General features: G+C 39.2%; 3 protein-coding genes across 4 annotated transcripts in view; all 3 read right to left on the reverse strand.

The window, feature by feature from the left end:
* The window catches only part of LOC136675755 (choline transporter-like protein 5-A), an 83,120-nt gene extending 74,994 nt beyond the window's left edge, over positions 1 to 8,126 (reverse strand). Inside the window, exon 1 of the mRNA XM_066652496.1 lies at positions 8,011 to 8,126. Coding sequence (XP_066508593.1) covers positions 8,011 to 8,047 — 37 coding nt within the window. The 5' untranslated portion in view covers positions 8,048 to 8,126. The remainder of the gene's footprint in view (positions 1 to 8,010) is intronic.
* Positions 8,127 to 9,430: 1,304 nt separating this feature from the next.
* Positions 9,431 to 18,620, reverse strand: LOC136675764 (epidermal retinol dehydrogenase 2-like). 2 transcript variants are annotated; one of them, XR_010796219.1, is made up of 8 exons: positions 18,444 to 18,620; positions 16,775 to 17,113; positions 15,733 to 15,864; positions 15,042 to 15,141; positions 13,515 to 13,659; positions 12,473 to 12,598; positions 10,924 to 11,137; positions 9,431 to 10,289 (listed from the first exon to the last, which is right to left on the reverse strand). XR_010796219.1 is itself a non-coding variant. In XM_066652512.1 (7 exons), the coding sequence occupies exons 2-7, from the start codon at positions 17,090 to 17,092 to the stop codon at positions 11,041 to 11,043; spliced, it is 918 nt and encodes a 305-aa protein (XP_066508609.1). In that variant the 5' UTR covers positions 17,093 to 17,113; positions 18,444 to 18,620; the 3' UTR covers positions 10,324 to 11,040. The 2 variants fall into 2 exon arrangements, 1 of the variants encoding a protein (XP_066508609.1); XM_066652512.1 differs by lacking the exon at positions 9,431 to 10,289 and having other exon boundaries at positions 10,324 to 11,137.
* A 1,285-nt stretch (positions 18,621 to 19,905) lies between these two features.
* On the reverse strand, positions 19,906 to 24,285 carry LOC136675341 (proenkephalin-A-like). Its single transcript, XM_066651827.1, has 4 exons — positions 24,162 to 24,285; positions 23,246 to 23,387; positions 20,889 to 21,125; positions 19,906 to 20,476 (listed from the first exon to the last, which is right to left on the reverse strand). Exons 2-4 carry the CDS (start codon positions 23,381 to 23,383, stop codon positions 20,225 to 20,227), a joined length of 627 nt encoding a protein of 208 aa, XP_066507924.1. The 5' UTR covers positions 23,384 to 23,387; positions 24,162 to 24,285; the 3' UTR covers positions 19,906 to 20,224.
* Between the last annotated feature and the right edge of the window lie 571 nt (positions 24,286 to 24,856).

Genomic DNA, 24,856 nt, shown 5'->3' on the forward strand with positions numbered 1-24,856 from the left:
TTAAGGCCAAAATGACAAATGAGGCACCAAGAGTTCTTTGAGTAATGCCAAAGGACCATTTTGATTTCATAAAGAGGTGTGTAAGTTTTTGCTGCTGATACATAAATCCACTCTTTCTTTGAATAGTTTTCAGAGGCATCACACACTTTATTATTCACTATCCCTGAACAATGCATTTCACATCCAACCAAACAACTCTCAATTACTTTGCTTACGTCTTACCTTTTAATTATGCAGAAAAAGCAGACAGGTTATTGTTCTATTAGTTTATTGTGAGAGGTGACTTTAATGTGCTTAAATTAAAACAACAATTCCTTATTTACAGTGTAGCACAGAAAAGAGGCAGGGGTTGGAGTCAGAGGTAGAAGTTAAAGCACGGTGCAACAACACAGACCCTCTAATGCAGCGTCGCTAATGAGCCTTCACTGCATCTCCCACTGATCCAGGCAGACAAAGCCAGCACTGCTAACGACAAGCACGGTTCACCACAGGCCCCCAAGTCACTAAAACTCCCCCAAACACACACTTAAGTGCCCCAGTTTCTCTCCATACACTCTGCTTTTATGAGCGAATCTCCCTTGTGCACGTGGCTCTAAAACAGGAGCTCTTCCATATTCATGAGCTCTGGAGTTTATCGCCCCATGTCACTGAGTCAGGTGCTGCTGACACCTTAAAATTTAACTACGGTGCTAACACTGGAGAGAAGCTTTCACAGCACTGCTGCATGGATAAACCATACACACACACACACACACTTACACAGGATTATAGCTGCAGAGTTTACTAGCTGGCAGTAGGTGAAGCCTAGTCATGACAGATGAGGGCTGGATATGATGACGGTGGCTAGAAATGCTGCAAACCACATTATTTTTGCAATATTGAGCTTTGTAAAGTGTCAGAGTGCTGTTTTCGCCATGCTACATCATGTACAGTGACATAAATATACAAAAATTATAGCTCTGTCCAATTAAGTTTTGATTCACTTTGTTTATTGTAGCCTGCGGGTGTTAAAGTTTGTATAAAACATCTGTGGGTTTAACACAGCATGATGATTGGCTGGAAGATGGTGGGGGGGGGGGGGGGGTAAACGACCCTCTAAACAACCCACAGACTATAGGCGTGATGACACAGGATACAACCAGTCTGCTTGCACTACAACAGATCCAGCCCCCTGTAGACCTCCGGAAACTCAAAAGGTGGGAACACTTGGAGAATGCAAACTCCAATTTGGAGAAATAGGGTGGCCTTACCCTTAAGCGAGGGAACACCTCTCACCGGACAACCATCAGCTTGCCAAAGGTGTTATAGAAACTAGTTTGCTCTGTGGTAGAGCATTGGTTCACAATCATTGTTTGTTGATGTGGTTATCCCTCGAACTATGCTTTCAAGGATGTGAGGTGTTCCCTCGCTTAAGGGCAAGGCTGCCCTGTTTTTCCATGCTGGAGTTTCCTTACATTTCAAGTTTCAGAGTCCTTCTGAGTCCAAGGGGCTGGATCTTTGGTCACACAAAGCAGACCAGTGGTACCCCCCGGGACACCTGAATACAGCAGAAAATAATGACAACACATTTATGTGAAGCCTTGACTTAAGCAGTCCTTCATAGAATGTTTCATAAGCTACACAAACTTTGGACATACCACATGTCTTAGGTTGTAGACTACATTTTAAGGCACAGGGAAAATTGTCTATATTGAAAGCCATAAGATCTTTTTTTTCTGTATCACCTTACAGAAAGTGCTATGGGACCCAAGGTGAAGAGACACTTCTTAAGATGATATTTTAATAAGATGGTGATGAAGACACACCTTAACATATTTCCTGCTACCATGGCTGGGCTTTAATGCCATTTTTCTGAGAACAAACGAAGCCTTTGGTCGCTAGCAGTTCTCTGACAGCACATCCACAACAGAGGATTAAGCAATAAACCTCACAATATTCCTGTAAACAGCCTCATGTGGCTCTGGTGTCAAAGAAGAAAAACTGCTTCATTACAGAAATGCCACTTCCCCAATCTATGTGGCCTCTGAAATGGTCTAAGGTTTTGTAGAAAACCTAATTAGCACATATTCCCATCATTTTGCTCTCTTTACAGTGTCATTAAACTGTGCTTTTGTTGTTATTACATCAAAATTAACTCAGCTGTTGCTGACACCCTGTGATGTACTATTAATTATAAAATAATAACAGAAGGACAGGTAGAGTGCAGGCTTAAACATGGATGCTACTATGCTTAGTTCATTTAGCTCAATCCGTTTTGTTGTTATAGTGACATTATTTTCAATAAAGGTGAATTATGGAGACACTTTGATACAATTACTCTGAGCTGCCCCTTATAAGACATCACACATGTATGCTACCAAGGTTTACCAACACCATAAACACAGGCTAACAAGGCTGAACACAAGCAAATACTAACAAGGCTAATCCCCACTCCACACACATGCTAACAATATTTAACCACATGCACATGCTAACAAGGTTAAACAACACCACAAACACAAGCTAAATGAATGTTTTAACAGAACAAAGTACAGACTAAATCTAAGCCAAAACATTGTCAGTATTGAACATAATAACATGCAACTAAGCTGTCATTACTTAGCTATCCAGATGTCGGATAACTGTTGTGAGGATTTGATGGCATTCATGAGAGCATTAGTGATGGCAGGCACCGAAGGTAATGGTAATGAAGACGATTCAGTCAGTTCTGAATCACTTCAACACATCCCAAATATTTTGAATGGAAGTCATTAACTCCAGAGCATGCAGCCTGATGGTGGGGGGTTTATACTGCACTAGTCACAACTTGGCATTGGTGACCCACTTCATTTCATTCACAACTGTAGAGATTATACATTTAGAGTAATAGGAAGAAAAAATGTGATTTTTCATGGAGCAATGATGTTGAATACAGGAAAAGTGTATTTTTAAAAAACATAAACTGTTCTTAGGCCTTTCTTATGTTGCCTTTCTAACACAGCACTTGATTTCACAGTGTATCCCTTCAGTCCATCTTAGCTGCTAAGAGGAAGAACGGCTGATCAAGACTGTGCTAAGTGCCCCATTTAACCTTGATTACCTCTCTCAGTTTGAAGGTGAAGGACTGAGACTTCCTTTGCTAAATTAATTAAATGCTAGCATACACTGAGACTCCCTTCTAGGGCTTTCATCACTGTGAATTAGCGTCTGGCTAATGGAAAAATTCTGTTTCCGATACAGATATCATGCAGAGCTTCACAGGACTCTTAACGGCTTTCGTAGTTTCTCTTAATTAGCTCTTATTGTTCTTTTTATTTCTTCAGTTATCCAGTGTTATTCTGGTGCTGCAGAAGTGGAACATCATGATATTGTCTTTAGGAGGTTTGAAGTTTACATATTGACTTTTTTATTTATATGAGATTCAGGAGACCCAAGCATTCTATCAGATCAGATTCGAAACACCATAGTTAGGCTTAGGCAGCCAAAAAAAAAAAAAAAAAAAGTGGCCAAATGTTTATGGAGACCCGTTAATCTAACAATTCCTCAAATATACAGGTAGTAACAACACCCTCTTTGCTGCTAAGTCTCTAATCTTCTAGAAAGGCTTTAGACTGGACATTTGACCACTGCTGTGACAATCTCATGGCATTCAGCCAAAAATATTATTAAATTCAGGTTCGGATGTTGGATGGTTAGATCTGGATCACAAAAATACAACTCCAACCCATTCATCTTCTGTAAAGACTTTGTCCTGATGGTGGGTTGCTATGAGTCTCAAGTCTATCCATCAAAGGACACCAGGTAGGAACACACCTTGGACTGGAGACCGGTCCATCACAGGACGTCACACACTGACCTAGTCACACACACACACCCAGTCACTGACTCACAGCCTTTTATAGAGACCTCTACTGGCCTAGACGGTCCTAATGATTCTGTGCAAAATTATTCAAGCATGGCCACCCCCATGTTGAGGACCCACTCTATGGAGCATAAACTGGTTAATTTAGAGATATGATAGTACTTTGTGATTGACACTTTACAGACAACAAGGAAGAACTATAATAATCACTTTCATAAATATTACTCGCTACCTTTTGGTGATAAAAATGACTTACTGCTGCTTTAATGTTATGTGAATTTTAGTGGCTGGGTCTTACTGAGAATAAATGTGGCAGCACCCAAGGACAAGGCCACATTAACTCACTCAGACACAGACCCTTGTGAGCTTGCAGACTCTAAAAGAACCATGATATGTATTAACAATGAAAAGAGCCTGAAATATTCATCCAGCTGAAGATGCACATGCAGCGTGTGCAGCTGACAAAACCTCCCTGTAGTGTGGTTTTAGGCAAAGACTGCAGCCATGATTAAATATACATACAGCCCCTATTCCTTCAGTCATTATCGTGGCTGCCAGCAAAGTCCAGTGAAGTCCTGCTTTCTGAGGCCAAAGGAGGTCTAGGTGTATTTCTCTGTATATTTACTGCAAGAGATTGAGTTTCAGAGCTCAGTTTATTAAATTGAACTTGTTTTCAATGTACATTTGTGATAAGAAGTAGTCAAGCACCAACACACAATCACCTCCCTTCCATTCCCTATGCTTCCCATTGATTTAAGGACAGTGCTGTAAACTGTAACTGCAGGGGGAGTCCAGGGCAAAAAATCTGAAATCTTACCTATGGTTCTATAACAGCATTTTAAAAAGGTGTGGTAGAGCTTCATGTGTTTCAAGAAAACATATAGAACTGTGTGTGTATGTGTGTGTGTGTGTGTGTGTGTGAGTGTAGTAACATGAAATGAAGCCAAACAAACATGAACTCCAAGTTATAATCTCCCATTTCTCAGCACTACTGCCTTTTTCGTTGTCATCCTTTGTGCCAAGGTGTGGAAGGGGCACTGCATATTAATGGCACAGCATGAAAATCTGTCGCTAGCCCCTGAGGCACCACACCGAAGGGTCTGGGGATATTCTCTTCCTCTTTCTCTCAGAGCGAACCCCCAGGTTCACCAAGACATGTGCTCAGAATGTTATACTGTGTACCAGGAAGGATCTCAGTCAGGCTTGGACAATTTTTCCCCACTAGAAATGTTGTCATTTTATCTATTTTGACGGATCAAGTCAGAGCTCCAACTTCTGGGTGATTGCTCAGTCACTGATATTTAAAAGAGCAATCAGTCATCTTCTGAGGTGCGGCCTGGAGGTTCTCGTGTGGGTGACCCACTGTATGGGGCACAAACTTCTTCTTTCAGGGACATCAAACCAATCTGATGTTTCACCTCCTGTGAGTTGCACTTTATAGAAAACTCACAAATATATATATATATATAAAATAATCACTCTCAAGTATTTTTGTAAAATGACATATTGCACCTTTAACCTTGTAGACCCTAGAAATGAAAATGATATGAAGATGTGAAATCACACGTGCATGTACCGTGAACGTTGTAAATAAGTGTAGTAAATAATACTGCAGTCTCCTGTCATATTCCAGATATAGTGAGATGTGTTTTTGGACCTGTGCATCCCACACAGGCTGAATTTGAGAGCGTTTTTGGCTAATCGCCCAGAGTCACATCACATCTGTTTGAACGCTGACGAACACTCACTGTGGGGTGTAGCTCCTTGGCTGCAGTGTCGTGTTCACAAGAGAAACAAATCTAACCGTGGAGAAAATGAACAGGAACGAGAAAACAGCAAAGACTCCTTGAATAAAACAAAGACAAACGCCGAATATTTCACAGCATCACTCTGTAACCAATCCATTCCATCTATTTATATTCAGGATATTACAGACTCTCACAAAGTGTGGCATGAAACTGAAACAAAAGCGTCTAATTCTGTTTTGTCCAAGAGAGAAAGGTCTACACATATTCAACACTGTAAGCAAAACAAGGCAAAAATGTCTAAGGATACTGTAAACTGTACCAAATTCTGTGTCTGTTTTTAGGATTTGTATCTCCCACTGGCACAGGGAAGGTTCAACCAGCTCAACTCAACAGCCCCATTGTCTTACATCACTCTTATCCAAGTTAAAGACAATGCTTGTGATTTTTGTTTAACCCTTTTCTGTTTGTGTGTTGTAAAAAGCTCAGCTGTTTGCCCATAGCAGGAGCTCAGTTAATGGGAAAGAAGCTAAGCGTCTCCAATCACTGAAAAGCATGAACAGAGATGAAGATGTTGCTCTATTCCTGCTCCATATGACTTAGCTTTGTGGTTTCATGTGTTTTACTTAAGGCAGAAGTGACTCTGATCACTAATTTTTCATAAAAGTTGATGCAGACTGAAAGTGCTACAAGTGGTATTTTAAAGAGGGAATAAAAACTTAAAGCCAAGTTAAACTTTAACAACGAAAGAGGTGCAGTGGATGTTTTACTCCAACATACCATTCCACCATAAAAGATGCAGAGCCTCTGAAAGAAAACAAACCGGAGGGGAGTTTGTTTTGCCGTGAGAGCCGCAGTTTCCTAGAATCACCTACATTACCTGTAAGTAACATACATGTTGAATGTGGCATCACCACGATATTTACAATTCACTGACAATAATCTGTGTGAACAGGTGGCTTGCCCTGCTTAAAATAATTCCATAAATACTCAACAATAAATGGGTTTTTAGCCATCACAGGCCTAGTTGTGCATTGTCTGATTGACTACAACAGTGGAGCTACAAAGGGAGTTCAAGGGGTTTCCAATAAAGTGGCCAGGCAGTAAAAATCCAGCTCTTTTGGTTTATACAAGAATATGAAACTGAATGGCCTTGTTGTCACTGTTTGAGTGGCTCTATTACTCCTCACTAAAGAAGGCTTTTATGTAAGGCAGTCACACACAGTATTAAAATACCTACACACACACACACACACACACACTCCCAATCACTCTAGCAAGTGACAGAACAGAATCACACACCTACAGCTTAATTATCTCAGGACACACAGGCCATGTAATAATGTCTGAGGGAGATTCAACAGCCGCAGTTAATCACTGTGTAATGATTCTGGTCTAAGAGGCTCATATATCTCTGATCAAGATGGAATACATCCCGTAATAATGAAAATTCAAAGACAAGATCTCCTTATCATCTATGTATTCCCTCTTTAATATCTACATATTTCTTCCTTAATATCTATGTTGTCCATCCTTAATGTTTCTGTAGTGTCTTCGTAATATATATGTAGACCCTCCTTAATATGTATGTAGTGTCTCCATGTTACCTCAGTAGTGTCTCCTTAATCTCTGTAGTTCCTCATTAGTGTCTCAATATTATCTCCTTATTATCTCTGTAGTTTCTCCTTGACAACACTGAGAACACACGGAGAGACAGTGGACACTTTTACTGATCGTTTTCCATAGAAAAAGGAGCTCTCACCACGGTCTCCTCTGAATTTTTAGTGGAGATCTCAGTAAAGTCTCACACTGAGCTCAGATTTGCTGAGATAATACTGATCCGTCTGAACAGACACTGCAAATGGACTAGAAGATTACATATCAACCACTGAGCTGTACAGCCTTCAAAAACAACCCACCAAGCAACCAACCAGTGAACGACCCCTTTAAAAAGTTCTGTACAGTGATGGCAATAGGAACCAGAAGTTGTGATGTTTATTATATAGTCAGTTTGTATATTATTATTATTATGAATACATTTGTCTGCCTGGAATGGCTTTTGAAAGTATGCTTTAAGCTTCACAAAATGATTGTAAAGCCATGTCTCGATACACTGGATGATGCATATTTCATGCAATACAGCCTGAGGTCTGGTTCCTTCTTCACCACTGTTATGTCACAGTTCTAATGACTTTGTTTACATCTCGGCCACTGACCCAAACAGAAAATCTGAGAGGCAGGTGGACATGTCCTTTAAGCAGCTTAACCCAACACCAACAAATGAAGCAAACAAGGGACTTGAAAAAGCGCACTGGAGGAGCTTCTTTCTCCAGCCACAGCAGCCGCAGCACCAGGACTCCTGTGTTTAACTGGACATTTTTCCCAGAACACAAGTCCAGAAACAAGCTCCTAGGATAAACTCACCGTAATAAACAGCAGGGATTTCGCTTCTTCTCGCCATTATTTCAGCGTGCACGGCTCCAGACCCGGTTCCGGCCCGGTTCAAAGTCGTATTTCAGGCGCAAATGCCGAGAAAAGGGTCCAAAAGCGGCGAAAGATGTGGAGCTCCTGAGGAACGCGTTGAGACTGAGGCGCGTGTACAGTAGGTGCCACTACACATGCACACGCACGGGCGCGCGCACATACCTCAACACGCACACACACACACACACAAACTAGTATCCCTGTCTTAGTTGGGTCTTTAGATTTAAATCCTTAAGGAACTATGTAAGCACATGTCCGTGTATAAACACAACAGAAGAGCATTATACTAAATGGGACAATACGGAGCAGCCGCACATGAGCCTATGGAGGACATGCTCAATGCCAAACACTGGCTAGAGACGTATAAGCCCCCCCAAACACACTCTCCATCTATGGGCTGGAACAGTGGAACTGTGTTCTCTGGAGTGGAGTGGCACTGTACATCTGGGACGAGTTGGAGTGGTTTTAACCAGAACGGTATAAAATGGTATAAAACACTCACAGCATTTTTCTAATATCAAGGGTAAAACCTACTCAGAAAAACAGAATCCTTCATTTCAGAAGATGTGACAGAGGAGCAGGTGTCCAGAAATGTCCAAAGTAGTGTAAATGGTGCTTTAAAAAAACACGGATCCAATTCCGAACTGAAGAATTAAATCTCAAAGTATAAACATGTCTTTATCAGTTGTATTTTGGGAAGAGGGAAGGGAGGAAAAGGGTGCTGTGGATTTTTTATGGTGACCTGTTCCTTTAAAAATCCAGCTCCTAAATTTCTGAATGGCAGCAAACAATAAGCCTCTGTGAGAAAATATAACGTGACTAATACCACGAAATTACAGACCCCTTGCAATGAAAGAGTAACTACACGCGAGAGACAGAGTTTTAACTATATAAACCCTGAAATATTTCGAGATTTTGTACCCTGCTTTTACACAGTACTGTATGTTTATAGCCAGTGTTGTGTTTATCGTGACGGTGGCGCCCTCTGGTGGAGTGGAGAGAGACAGCACGTCAACAATTCCAATGTAAGACCTGACATTCATAAAACCTTCATTAAATATGAAAATTTGTTCTCGTGAAGATATTGACTTTTATGACACACATTACGTTCTAAACGTATATATTATTGAATTTTAAAATAACCGTATTTTAATGTATAAAAAATCGATGTATCGCCTCAAATGTCAAAATTACTAGCAATGATTTAGTGAATTTGAAATACATTTTAAAATGATAATTTTTCTTAAATATATTTAAATATTCCAACATTTTGCTTTATTATTTTGAAATACAGATTTAAAATATTTGGTATTTTAAAATACTGACTCATCATCCTGAAATTACTTTTTTCCCCTTGACATTTATTTTTACAAATTTTACAAAATAAGGCATTAATAGGGTTAGATGTCACTTAAATAAACTCTGTCCAGGATGTGTTCCTGCTTTGCACTCAGTGATTCTGGCTTCGGGCTCACTGCAACCCTGTTGAGGATGTAGTGGTTGCAGAAGATGAATGAATGAATGAACAAACACCTACATAAGATTTTATGATATCTGACAAAACCCTACATGAACATTCATAGACTTATTCCAACAAATGTCAGTTGTCATAATTGTTTCTAGAACAAAACGGACTTGGCAGAATAAGGCTCATATTCTGAGCTCTGATTATGTTGGAGGCGAATGCAGTGTTAAATTGGAAGTCGTCATTTTCTTCCCCCATTTCAAAGATCCAACACATCGGCCAAGTGACCTACAGTAAAGTGTTAGCTGCAATTTCACGTCCTGAAATAACTTCCACACCAAGCACCAAAGAATAACAAAAAAAGAAAGCAGTGAAATCCTTTGAGACAGAGAGAGGAAACATATCCAAGAGCCCAAACACAGTGTGTATTTCTTTCCCCATTTTCTTTTTTTCTGTGATTTTCTGAGTTTTTTTTTTGTTTTGTTTCCTGTTGTGCAGCAGTGTGAATATGGCTCTGTTTGATGAGCTGTGGAATGAGGTTCTATGATGGCTCATACACACACAAAAAATAAAAAAATAAATCTTCCTTCTTCTGCTCCCTGCAGCTCAGAGTCAAATCCAACTCTGGCTAGAAATTCGAATCTTGCCTTATCTCACCCTCTCACTTTTGTCAGGGTCACTCAAGGTCAAGCCTTGTGCTGGAGGATGATCCAGGTTCTTGTTCTCACCGGGAGGGTGTATTTGTGGGTGTGAACTGCATTTGAAAAGATAAAGTTTTATTTCTGTCAGCAAGATTTCAAACACAGTTTTTCATTTATTACATTTCCTGGAGGTCTCTGAAGATCAGACAATCCACTTACTAAGATCCAAGACAACCCACTTGCGTAAGGAAATGGGACGGTCAAAGGAGGATAAATCAGAAATAAAAGTGAATGATTAAAACTGTGAAGGACTCCTAACAGCCACGCAAGACCTGGAGCTACACCAAAATGATCCCCTAAAAGATCCAGAACTCATCATCTGACATCAGCACCTGTCTCAATGCTGTCATGGCTAAATGCAATCAAATCTTTGCAGCAAGGGATGTTGTCTTAAATACTGAACCTTTTCACAATATTCAAATTTTCATTAGTTGTCAGTTATAATCATCAAATTAAAAGAAATAAACACTTGAAATACATCAGTCGGTGTGTAATGAATGAATATATTAAGTTTCACTTTTGGAATGGAATTACCGAAATAAATGAACTTTTTCACTATATTCTACTTTTATGACCCGCCTCTGTATATCCACAAACATATGGCCATAATATTTAACTATAACTGTAAACGTAGACAGATGTTAGGACCCGAGGAACTGTTTGGGAACAGCTGTCCTAAAGAAATACCTGTGTTTTTCTGTGTAATTTCTTTCTGCTGCACCAATCTCAGCCTTCGATGCCAGGTGTCTTGACATCATCTTTTGTTCTAAAATAGTGGATTCTTTTAAGGCAGTCTCATGGTATTTAATTCTCTTTCTTCTGTCTTCCTTTAAAGGTATCCATGAAGCTTAAAGCTCCAAAGTAACTTCTCAGGAGCACCGCTTCCTTATATGGCACCAGGCTGTAAAAACATACACAACACAACAGGGAAGTAAATACATATACAGATATATATATATATATTCATAACATTGTGAAAAACTGCAAAAGCCATATAACTCCTGTAAAATCTCAGGACAATGCTGATTGACAGAAGTATTTCTGCTTATCGGAACTTGATCTGAAAAGACAACTGGCCTCCTTTCATTCTCAGACTGTGATAAAATCAGGACTTCAGCAGGACACTCCTTGTCCAGCGCTTATCCTGAGAAAAATCTCGTATTAGTGTTAGAGCCCATTCAAATTGAAGGATCTTAAAATGAAAGAAGCCGGCATCTCTGGAAAAAGACAATGAGCCGCTCATTTGCACATTAAAACAAAAGTTGTGAGACGACAGCCTCGATTTAACTCGCCTCTTCGTGATTTTAATAAATCTGTCAAGGCTCAGAGGAGTGAATTCTCAACAACAGCCACTTCTCTACACCTGCAGAGGGGATATTACCATAATAAAGATCACAGCCTTGTATTTGAATACGGCAGCCACCGATAACTCTCCTGCCGTCCGAATAACAACCGCATCATCTCCTGTTTGGGATTAACTGAATTATTTTTCCATAGCCAAGGTGTGACAGCTCACTCAAAAAAATACAAAAATAAAGATGCCTCATTATCTGCACGAGTCTGTGCTGTCTATCTGCTGCCACAAATGGTCACTACTAGGCAAATAAACCTTTCTTACAACGGTGTACATCATTGCTGTTATAAAACATCCGTAAGTGACATCACTAATGTTTATGTGGCTGAATATTTTATGTGGAGTTTGTGATCCTGAACTAATCATCACACATCAGTACCTGACCTAATTAATAATCATCATAAATGTTGGATGACACAATAAAACTACTTCTAATCTGGATGTGAACGCTTCATAACAAGAGGATCTAACCCTGAAAGACATGTCCAGACAAAGTGCCACCACAACCGTGTTAATAGAGGTCTAACACCCACACTGTGATTCATATTCTATATATAAGCAACTGTAGTTGAGCAATTTTAAAAAGTTGAAGATGATTAGCTTTAAAAGGAACACACATTTGAGTTTTATTTTCTGCTCCCCCGAGTGTAATTCAAAGTTACAGCACTGTACTGAAATCAGTGGGGAGGTGGAGGGAATGGGGAGGGTTTACTGCCCTACTCCAAAACTTACATAGTGCAGTTTCTTCAATGCCGAGCCCAAAGTGGCGATGACAGAGGACCTATGCTCCTTATTACGAATTAGTGGGTCATCACAAAGATTTTGAAGCTGTAATTTTAAGGTAAAAATATTACCTAGTGTTCCTTTAAGATGTGGTCTTACCTTTTCAGGATCATTAACAGGTAAACAGACCGGGGAACGTAAAGGAATGTCTGGTTGGTCTGAATGGCGTTCACAATCTTCTTCGCAACGTAGTCCGGCTCCAGGAGGGGAAGCAGTCGTGGCCATCTACAAAAAAAAAAAAGAAAAACCCAAAGGTATACAATTGTAAATTATTAACATTATGTAAATAATGTTTCTAAATATTGAACCTTTAGAGCAATACCATGTGTTTAAATGGAAAATGGAGGGGGAGGAGTGTGTTTATTTCAGTGCACAGATTATTAATGTTAGTGTTATAGTCTGTCTCTGTTCTTGTTGTTATACAAACACCAATGATATTTTTGCCAATCAAGCATTTTTCATGTTTAAACTATTAACCACAAACACACACCAGGAAGTGCTTTAGAAGTAAACAGTGCCTCCTCGCTTCAAAGCACTTATTCCCTGATACAGTGTGTCAAACTCTCTCCTGAAAACAGCCTCAGGGATCTAAGCCCATTAATCCACCTGAGACTTGAATCAACAGGATTAACAACAACTCAATAGCCCACCCATCTGTGTTACAGCCAGAGGGGACTTGTTGTTAATACACATAATAAAAGCTATTTCAGCTGCTGTTTTTAGAGACTTCTGGGGACAACCATCAACTCGCCAGAGGTGGGACGTGAACCGGGTCGGGACAGAGAGCCGCTCTCTGCCAACCAAGCAAACCCGGTTCTCATCCAATGTCGAGGAAGACGACTTTCTTGGATTTTCCCCTTGCCAGAGGAGTTCCCTTCCCTTTTGAGTTTTTGATTCCTTCTTGGTTCCAGTGGAGCTGGATCTGTGATAGCACTACCATCCTCTGAGAAGTGGAGGAAATGTTTATGTCCATGTAGAGTCCCTTCTGAAGGTGGACTCTACAGAAAAGCTATTTCAGCAAGAAAAGAAACTGAGAAGGAATCAACAAATTAATGAATTAATGGACTAATCGACAAAGTCTCTCCACATTAGAAATGATCCTGTACAGCACTGTACTTGTGAAACTTTGGATGGTACTTACTTTGTAATACAGCCGTCGAACATGCCTGTGTTGATGAAATAAGGGCACACGATTGTGGTTTTGACGCCGTCGTGTCCCATTGCTACAAGCTCCAGCGCCACAGACTCAGCAAAACCCACAACAGCAAATTTACTGGCACAGTAATCTACAAAGAGAAAATATATATATAAATATAGCTATATAATAACATAAGGCCAGGTGGCGGCACGGTGGCGCAGCAGGTAGTGTCTCAGTCACACAGCTCCAGGGGCCTGGAGGTTGTGGGTTCGATTCCTGCTCCGGGTGACTGTCTGTGAGGAGTTGGTGTGTTCTCCCTGTGTCTGCGTGGGTTTCCTCCGGGTGCTCCGGTTTCCTCCCACAGTCCAAAACCACACGCTGGTAGGTGGATTGGCGACTCCAAAGTGTCCGTAGGTGTGAATGTGTCTGTGTTGCCCTGTGAAGGACTGGTGCCCCCTCCAGTGTGTATTCCCGCCTTGCGCCCAATGATTCCAGGTAGGCTCTGGACCCACCGCGACCCTGAACTGGATAAGCGCTTACAGATAATGAATGAATGAACATATGGCCACCATCATCTAGAGACAGGAAAATCAGAAAGTGACTTTCAGCACTTATTTTACCCCTTATTACTTATTACCCCCCACCCCCTCACCTTTCAGTTTGGAATGAGTCCCTGACAGGCAAGAATGCACTTGCCCTGTGCGCCTCTGTGAGTAAGTCATGCTTTATTTTGATTGTGAAATAAGATACATTTTGGTGAAAGACTACACCCAAACCCCGCCCACATTTAATGCTCTATAAATCCTCAATAAATCCTGACACAATTGAAACACAATGAATTCTGGGAAAGCTCTGCTGCTGAAGTGTTTGCTTACACCATCTTGGTCCCTCACCCCTCCCAGGGCTCATCCAATAATCTTCACTTAAGCTGATAAAGTGATGGGATGGATTTTAAGGTGGAACTGGGATTCCTGCTTGGGGAAATAATGAAGCCAAATGAAGGCCTTGTTAAAACTAGAATTAACTTAAGTAGTTAAGCTCAGCTTGTCCCAGTTCAGACATGAAGTAGGTGTATTTGATGAGTGATCTGAAAACATCCGCACTGTTTGAAAAAACGTCACTCTAGTGGTACCTTTTGCTGTCACTAATGTGGCACCCTCTAGGGTACAATTCTGTACTCTCAGAACCTCACAATTAAACTAAATCGAAAGTAACAGCATGTGGCAGACAGGGCGGAGTGACAGTGACTGCAATGAAACGGAGTTGAAGTGTATGTTTGAGTGAACTTGAGTGTGACTTGAACTCGAATTGTATTATTTGTGTTGAATAAAATCATCTGAACTCTTGGTACCAGACACTGCATTTTTTAGCGCATGAGTCTCAATTTTCAGTTTCCTGTTGTGTCTGTTTAAAGTCACTGAGCAACAATCTCATCACCGGACCTGTTTGCGATTGACTTAGGGCCTTGGGGGTGCTGTATTATATATCAGTTTTTTGTCACATTAAAGAGGGAAGAGGTGAGAAGCTCACCTGCCAGTCCATTCACACCCAGCAGGCCTGCAGTACTGGCAACACAAACCAGATGCCCGTGATTTTTTGCAGTCATCGCTGGAAGGAAAGCCTTATATGTCTGAAAAAACAAGCAAAAAATAAAGACGAGGTGAGGATTGACTTCTAAAACTGAACAAACAGCATGGCACTGCTTTGCTTAAGGTTTGCTGGAGGAAAACATCTGACAACGTTAAAATGAACCAACATTTTCAAAACGTTGCTCTTTATTTATTAGCTCCATAACACGATTCCTCCGAATGCAGCTAAATATGTTAAAATGAATATAAACAACACAGATTACCATGAGTACTGATATACTCTACACGTAGAAATCCGCAATTGTAGGCGAAAACAGTGTAATAAACTGCTTCTGACATGTATAGGCTGAGATACATTGCTCAAAGCTCACAAAAAGTAGCACGCTAATATCACTTGCCATGTACAAAATTTTCATATTTAATAGCTACTTTAATCATATTGGAGTTTAAGGGCATTTTCCTTAAATGAAAATTTACTTTAAATACAAACTCTTAAGAAGCTCAAAGCTTTCAAACACCAAATAAAACAAAGCACAGAAAGAAGATTTTCTTTTAATAACTTCCATTTGACCTTCCACTAAAGCAAAAGTTCAGCAGCACTGATGAATTCAGAGCAATATTTTGTGAAATACCCAGAAGTGTGCCATTGTGTTAACTTGGAGAGTCTTCTCAATAACAGCATCTGGAGAATCTAGAAACTTCTTGCCTGTCACAATACCAGCATTGTTTATGAGAATGGTTACATCTCCAACTTCTCTTTTGACCTGCAAAACACAAACACAGGCCTAAACAACAAGTAAACATACCTCAATTAACTGCCATCCAAACTAGGATTATTATTTCTAAATGAAAAAGAGAGATGCTTTAGAGAACAATGGCACTGAAGTGTAAGAAAGACTAGTTTGAGAAAATAAAGAATATCCATCCATCCATCATCTGTAACCGCTTATCCAATTTAGGGTCGCGGAGGGTCCAGAGCCCACCTGGAATCATCCGCCGCAAGGCGGGAATACACCCTGGAGGGGACGCCAGTCCTTCACAGGGCAACACAGACACATTCACTCACGGACACTTTCGAGTCGCCAATCCACCTGCAACGTGTGTTTTTGGACTGTGGGAGGAAACCGGAGCACCCGGAGGAAACCCACGCGGACACGGGAAGAACACAAAATAGAGAATATGCAGCACCTAAATAACATTCAGCCAGCAGTGGCTCTGTGGTGGTCCCTTTCTAAGGGGACATAGTCTCACCCTTCGCCAAAAATGAACACAGTTGTGGGACTTAATGAAACATCCTTGAACTGCTTTGGTCAAAATGCCACAAGGAACAAACCCTACAGCAGTGTTCTCTCTTTGTCTAAAGCAGTGAGGGGCAAGAAGCAGAAGCTGTGCTTTTTAGCTCAGTTCTTTTCCTTTTCCATTGTTTCTGCGCTTGTTGTGTCTCTTAAAATAGAGGGCGGAACAATATGTAAGTCTATTGAAACTAAGCTTACCTAAGTAATCTACACTGATCGTGTACATGTACACAAAATTAATAAGAAAATTTAGACCAGACCTTAACAAGTTTTCTGTCTAAAGGAAATGCTTTTCATTCCAGACATAAAAACGTCACCTCCACTGAGAGCTGGTCTGTTTCCCTTTGGACTGGTCGTGACAGGTTTACCCTGAGCTTACCTGATCTGCAAGTCGGTAAACCGCATCCCTATCGCTGCAGTCAACTCGGTAATAATTCACACGTGAAGCACCCTTCTCTTTCACAGCTTGGGCTGTTTCCTTCAGACCATCCACATTAATGTCCCAGAGCACTAGAGACACGTCCATCGCCGCAAACTCCAAGGCCAGCAGTCGACCGATCCCACTCCCTGCTCCTGTGATGAGCACCGTCTCCCCGGCTATATTTTTCCTCATTGGGATGAAGAATTTTACAATGGCTTCTAGGACATAGTAGATGCTATACACTATCAAGTGTAGAGTCTCCAGGATGAAATTCATAGTGAGCTGCTCTTACGGGACCTAATGGAATAAATAAAAGAAATGACACCAAGAAAAAAGACATTAAATTTGAGCAATATGTCGTTCTACGGTTAAAGACTGTTTTCCTCTGTTGCTCTGCACACTTCGTTAGATCCCATTCACTCTTCAATTTGTCACAGAGCAAGTATAATTTGGGTGGTGGATCATTCTCTGTGCTGCAGTTGGTGACGAGTTATTGTGTGTTGTGCTGGTACGAGTGGATCAGACACAGCAGTGCTGCTGTCCACTGAAGAAGGACTAGAGCACAACCAACACAAACTCTGCAGCAACAGATTAGCTAGTGTCTCTGACTTTACATTTACAAGGTGAACCAATGAGCTAGGTGTGTCTAACAGAGTGGACAGTGAGTGGACACAGTTTTTACTCCAGCAGCACTGCTGTATCTGATCCACTTGTACCAGCGCAACACACACTGTCAGTGCAGCGTTGAGAATGATACACCACCCGAATCATACCTACTCTGTGGTGGTTCTGACCATTTGCAGAGTCACGAATGTACTACAGTTTGCACATACTGAACTACAAATTGCACCTATATGGCGACTGGAGCTGATAATATAGACAATGATTGTAGAAACAAGTTAATTTTAATGCCATAGCTGGTGTGTATAAACGTGGAGTGTGATTGCCTGGGTGGTATTGATTAAATTCAAGTTTACATTATCTAATGTGATCAGTATCAAGGTGCACAGATCATTACAGGATCAAACAGTGTGATAGAGTTAGCTAAAGTTTACAATAATGAGATGAAGTGGTAAAGCACAAAGGGAAAAAAGACCATAGCAAGTAGCAGTCAAAGTAAAACTCTCATAAATATTTATGTTACCACTATTTCTAGTAAAGAAGGCTGAAGACTGAAGCACTTACTGGGCATTATCTATAGTTGTTTTACATTTTAAATGTATTATTACTATTCTCTTTCAGAAAGAACAATAAAAAAATAACAGTAGGTTGTAGATGGCTCTTTCCTAGATAATGTACTCTAGACTTTGCTGTTCATAAAAAGTATCCACATTAAGCTTAAAGGTGTATTTTTGTTGTTACGTTCTTCTTTAAATAAATTAAAGTCCAGGAGACTACGATTTCATTGAGTAAGACAACTGAAGAACAGTAAGGTCAGGTGGACAAACAGTGAAAAGTAAGTTGTAAACAACTCTAGATACTGGTAAAATCAACAACAAGTTTCAGTGGAATGAGTTAAACTAACTAAAGTAGTGGAAGGAGAATTAAATGCATGTAACGAAAGTATTTTCCTCCAAAACACAGCAAGTTTAAATGAGAGAAGTCAGAGAATCCCTTCTTCGCTTACCTCCTTCCCTTCGACTTTCAGATAAAAAGTGCAGGATTTGCGGGGTTAAACAATAAAACCAAGTTATTTCAAATACTGAGCGAGAGTTATTACATGTCCATCGCTCTGAATGACGCTAGTAAAATCGTTCAGAAAGGTGTTTTCCCTCCTCTTCCGACATCTGAACCACACCGCATTAACCACCATCCTGTCACGTGACCCTTCCCGCGGGACACCTGTTTCGCGAGGGCTTCTGGGTGTTATCATTAGCATGCTAATCATGCTAATGATACAAATAAACTCATTTTACAGATTGTCTCAGTAAATATAATTTTTACGTTTCTGTATGTGTGCTGATAATACTGCGGTTCTAAACTACATAAACTTTTAAGGGGAAAATAATAAAATATTTTTTTACAAAATTATTTTTGATCCTATTCTTCATGAAATTTTCATTTTTAGGTTTTCACATCATTACAATTTTCTAACATTGATGACTATTGTCCGGAAACTGAGAATAAAATTCTCCTTACCTTAATCATTCTTTGTTTAAATTCACAGAATTCAACACCATTCATATGTTTATGGTTACACATTTTAAATGCTTCTAATGAAATTGTAAACTGCAAAGTAGAAGGTTTGCATTACAAAGCACATTATTTCAGCAGACAATGTCGAAGCAGTTATTTTCTGATGTTCTGAGGAATGTCTCTGTCAGATATGGCCTGCTGCACCCCAGCGTGATATGCAATTATGATAAATATTTTCAGGCTTCACAGACCCATTTCCACAATTGGCTGGAGGTAAACATCTTGAATAATAATGGATTAATTTCAGAAGATAAGTTCTGGATGTCAGGATTTTATCCATTCTTTCTGTTTTCTACAAACTGTTAATAAATATTTGGTTACAATAGCATCATAATAAAAAAGATTTAAAATAAAATTTTTGGGAGTCTATTGCCATTTGAGAGACACAATGCATGGTATTCACATTCATTTCCTAAGAGAGGAGCACATCACGTAACTGATTTCTGCAGTCAGATGAATTTATTGTACTCTGTACAGCTAATAGATCATAAATGCTGCTTTGATTTGAACAGAGAGTGAAAGCATTTGAAATTGAATGCAACAAGCATCAGCACTGACATATGTATATGTAAAGATTTTAAATAATGGAAAATATTGGCCCTCAAGTGTACAGGCAAAAAAAAAATAGGCTAATTTTTAGGTGAAAAAAAAAACAAAGCAGCAGTGTATATTCTGTAAATTCTGATTCTGAAAATAATTGGAGTATTGTGCAAACATCCACTGAATGGTCACCATCTGCAAGTGTCTGGGATTCTTCTTTGTACAAAAATAGCAATGCAGACATTGATACTGAAGGGTAAACATAAACTCTGAAATGAAATAAAAACACTAGTGGACAAACAGGGCTTTTTTAAATAGAAATATACATTAGCACAGACCAAAACAAGATGCTGTCATTTTTGCATATAAAAATAACAATAAATGAAAGAAGTACATTGGTAAGCTCTGCACATACAGCTGTGTGTAAAAGTTTGGGAACTCCCAGTCAAATGAAGCATTTTTTTTTTGGTTTTATCATTAGGAAAGTGAAGATAAGGTCTTGACAGGTCTTAGCTTAAATATGCCATTTTTTGCACAGGTCCTTTTAACTGGCTGAGTATTGAAAGAAGTGTAAAGTTAAAATCAACAAATTTTCATTTGACCAGGAGAGCCCATATTCTGCAAATTACTGTATTTGTGATTGGTTTACGATGATTGTCCTTTCAGCGGTTCTTAATCCATGAAACCCCCATATCTCTTCTCAGGGACTGCTGTCTCTCTTCCATCCTTCCAGCGTTTGTAGAGGCCGTAACCCACCCTCGTCATGAAGCCCCCATAGCGTTTCTGGAGGTCTTTCCTCACCTCCTCAGGCCTGATTTCTGACCTTAGGATCTCCTTCAGGAGATCCAGCTGCTCCTCCACTGTGCCTTGGTCATCATCCTTTTTCATAAAGCCTCCATACTTCTTACTTGGGCTAGAGAGAATCTAAAAAAATTAATATAATATTATTTTCTCGTTAAAACATTAATAAACCTTTTTCAAAGAGATAGAATTGCACACAGTTTGCTATCTCTCTAGGTCTGTAGGTTAATGACTGGGAAGATTGACTCTGATTCATTCAAATTTCCTCCCTTGATGCACACAAATGCTATTTGAGTATTAGTAGCGCCCCCTTGTGGAGAATCAGCAACTTCTGCCAAACAGGAGAAGTTCAAAACTCTTTAAATGTTTTGATGAGTTTGGTCCTCATGGCACTTTCTAATTAAAATAGAAATAAAGACTAATTTAAAAATAGAGATGCATTTATAAATGAACTCACATTTTTACAAAATTCAGATTTCAAGTATCAGCTTTGATTAATTACTAGCTTTTTACTCAGTCCTACTTTTACGCTCACCTCTGGTCTGTCGCTGTCAGTTGTGTCACTGACCCCACTGACTTCTGAGGCTTTCTTCATCATAAACCCTCCATAGCGCTTCATGAAGCCGCCATATTTCTTGGCCAGCAGGTGCTCCACATTTTCCTCGTCCAGCTTAAGGCCATCGATGGCATCACGCTCCTCTTCTGTCAGGACGTCCCTACACATCTCCAGCTTCCTGGGGTCCATAATGCCCCCACATTCCAGTGTACAGCTCTGAGATGAAGAAGATCATGGCCCAAATTCAGCAGTTATAAAAGTATGAAGACTGCTAAACACCAATGACACCTATATATTCTCTTACTGTTGACGTATATTCAAACACAAGCAGCAGAGAGTAAGATAGCAAACAACCATTTATTAAATCACATCATGGGTTTAACAACAATACTAATAAGCTGATAATGGGTGAGCCATCACAGTAGTATTAGTGTTAATTATAATAATAGAATATTGTTATTAGTAGCTGTCTGAAAAACAAAAGTAAAATGTTTTTGACAAAAAGCAGCTGGAAATATGTAGCGGTAGGGGGATAATAATTTGCCATATAGTACATGAAGGTTTATATTTTTATCACACGCAAAGAAAACAATGTTATGTGCCCAGCGCCAGTTCAAAAAACTAGACATGTCCAGGCTTGTACGCAATAGTGAAACGTGAACGACTAAATATAATCTGTTATTATACCTTTATGACATATCAGTGCAACCTCAAAGACCTCTGCAGTTGGTTAATTAAATTCATTCTCCACCAGGTGGCATCTCCTAGCTTTACCCAAACCTTCTGCTTTATTAGAGTTCAACAGCTGAGGTGTTTGAAACTAAGTGTAATTGTTTCAGATTGTAATAATAATTAATGGTAATCATCATTATTATTTTTTTATATCTCTGCTACTAAAGCTTCTGCTACCACATCTGTCCATTAGTGAAGCATTAGACTGCAAATTGGTGGAAAGGGGGTGTATTGGGGGTGCTATAATACACCTTTGATATAGCAGGGGTTTCAATATTTTTATTTATTTTTTGATAAAAATATACATTTAAACTCATGCAGAAAAATCCATTCTGTTTTTAATATGAAATATCCTATAGTTATGAAATATTTCAATATTCAATATGACATTTGGGAGAATTGCTTAAAAAAAGTAAAACGTTTGAGAGTTACAATCCTAGTAGAAGTGTTATGCACTAGTTTTACAATCAATAAAAATGATAATATTGTCCATATTTCTTGCACTAACACTTTTTTCAGAGTGAATGGAAGTACTTAATACACACCTCTGATCAGAGCATTATTGCTACACGCAGATCATTTGCATAAAAGCGTTTACATAATCGGGCAAAAAGTGAGGAATCCAGCAGTGAGAACAGCTGCTGGATCCATTAAAATCTCCACGAGAAACCAGTAGAAACACAGCCATAAAAACTTGAACACATCTCACTACAGCAGATCTCATTAGATGAGTTCAGCAAGGGACAACAGTTCATAAAAACTAGCACAAATCACATTTTACCAGCAAATAAATTCCTTGTTTTTATCTTATTTGGACTCTTAAATTATTCTTTTATATTTGGTCTCAAGAGATATATACTCCTGTTTAAAATATTACAATAATATTTGCACCATGAAATATACAGTTATACATTTAATATAATAGTTTTATGTTTTTTTTTTATTATTACAACTTAATTTTATCCATCATTTCTCTATCATAATATAATATAATATACATTGTAAACAATTTTGAACAATTTTTGGGGACATGTATTAATACTGTTACGCTTTTTATGTACAATATCACCTTCAAAACCATTGTTAGGACTGCAAGCTGCATATAAAGAAATGATTTTTATATGTATAGCATGTAAAATTCAGTTTTGTGATAGAGCACGTATCACAATTGAATAATAAATGAATTATACACATATATTATAACTTCAAATATTATCCAGATAATGAGCTAGAATCGTCATTAAAATGTATTAATGTTAAATACTAAGGTTCAATTAACTGATTTATGTTAAAAATAAAAATAAAACATTAAAATAAAACAATTGTACTACATTATTTGTTCAAAACGTAAATTGTGAATAAAAGTGTGTAAAAATGCGATTCTCTTTCGGAATTTGTAAAAGAACTCAGTAAAACAATCACAATATCTATAAGTTACTAAATTTGTGCATTTACTAAAGGCTACAAGGCTAAACTTGGTGGAAACTGATGTGATATATTTTTTGAATGCAGAAATGAGGCACATAATTGAAGGAAGAGCGTTTAATACTGCATTTATCCAAGTGTTTAGAGTCATTGTCTTTAGAGTGGAAAAGAGCTCTTACCCCAGAGCTGCTCTCCACTCGCTGCTCCAGAATAGTGTAGACGCAGACGGCACACTGCCGAGAGCATTCAGACCTCACTGAAACAGCCAAACTGCTCAATGCCAGCAGCCAACACACGCTCACTCTCAGCAGCGCCATGGAGCTGCAACAAGAGACAAACACAGGGAGTTAATAAAGAATGACTTAACAAGTGTAGCATGGATCCATCTGCCAACTTCAAACAAACTCCTGGATCAAGTCTCAAACAGAAATAATGTCCTGGGGCAACTTCTGAAAAAAGGTAGGTGAAGCATGAAACATTGTGTTTACAGTATTAATATTTCATGAATCTCATAATGGATATTCGCTTTCCATGCAAACCCCAACAGCACTGTGTTATTCAATGTGACAATGCACTTAAAAGGAATTCTCCAGCCTCTTTCCTCGCGTTTCTCATCTGCTGCATTGATGTTAGATAATCAGATCTTGTGGATTTTTTTTCCAAATGATGGTTTCCAGGTAAAAAAGATAAAACCTCCTGACCCACATGTTTAAAGTGGGTGTCAATGGGCAGTTGTTAAAAAACCCAAAGCAAACCAAATAAGTAAAAGTGTCCCAAATTTTAATGTTAAAAAAGAAGGAAAAAACTTTTTCTTTTTTACTTTTTATGTTGAAGAAGTTTCATCATATGTAAATCATATCATATGGCAGTCTGTGTTTTTGAATAATACAGAAATATTAAAAAATAAACTGCAAAATGGTTTTGTTCTGAAAGCAGCAGTACACCAGTACACACACACACACACACACACAAATATATATAAATGTATATCTATATATCCCTCTATACTTGGTAATTGCACCTGCATTGCAATTAAATTTAATTTTATTTGATATTAGTTCAGTTCAATATTCTCCTTTTTTTCTACACACTCACCTGTTTAGTGATACTTTCTGTCCCACTCCTCTTGCAGCTGGCAGCAGTGTTGGTTGTTTCTGATGATACTGAGCTGTATCCTCCCCTTTGTGTTTGCCCCTAGTACTGACCACTGCTGGACGAGTATGTGTGTGTGTGTGTGTGTGTGTGTGTGTGTGTGAGAGAGAGAGAGAGAGAAAGAGAGAGAGAGATGATAGAGTGCACAGCTCTCTGAGCGTCTCTCCACCCCGTCCCGTGTGGACATGACTATGAGCAGTGGGGGTCTTTAAGCTGAAGCCCCTCTGTGATGTCACAGCCTACGTCCCCACTCCGCCATTGGAAACACTCAGCTGTAAAAATGACGTCTCCCATCACTGGTGGATGAATTATTAATCGCTGTGTAATAGCGGCTTTGTGTTTCATCGTGAAGCGTGACATTACACTCACAGTAACAGTGTTTCCAGGTTAATCGTAGTTAAATGAGTCATAGCACAGTTCTGTTAACAGCTGTGGATTTTAGAACTTTAACATCTCCCCAACACGTCATCACTGTCTGAACAAAACCTTGTATCTCCAGAAATATAACGTTTCAAGGGAAAAAACAAAATTTTGAACTCGTAATAGAAGTTACTTTAAATTAAAGTCAATTAACAGAACATTGGTAATTATTGTTCTCCTCCAAGCGTGTTGAGCTTTCTAATGTTGCTGGGTCAGGG

This window comes from Hoplias malabaricus, chromosome X1, assembly GCF_029633855.1.
Source record: "Hoplias malabaricus isolate fHopMal1 chromosome X1, fHopMal1.hap1, whole genome shotgun sequence".
Lineage (NCBI taxonomy): Eukaryota > Metazoa > Chordata > Actinopteri > Characiformes > Erythrinidae > Hoplias > Hoplias malabaricus.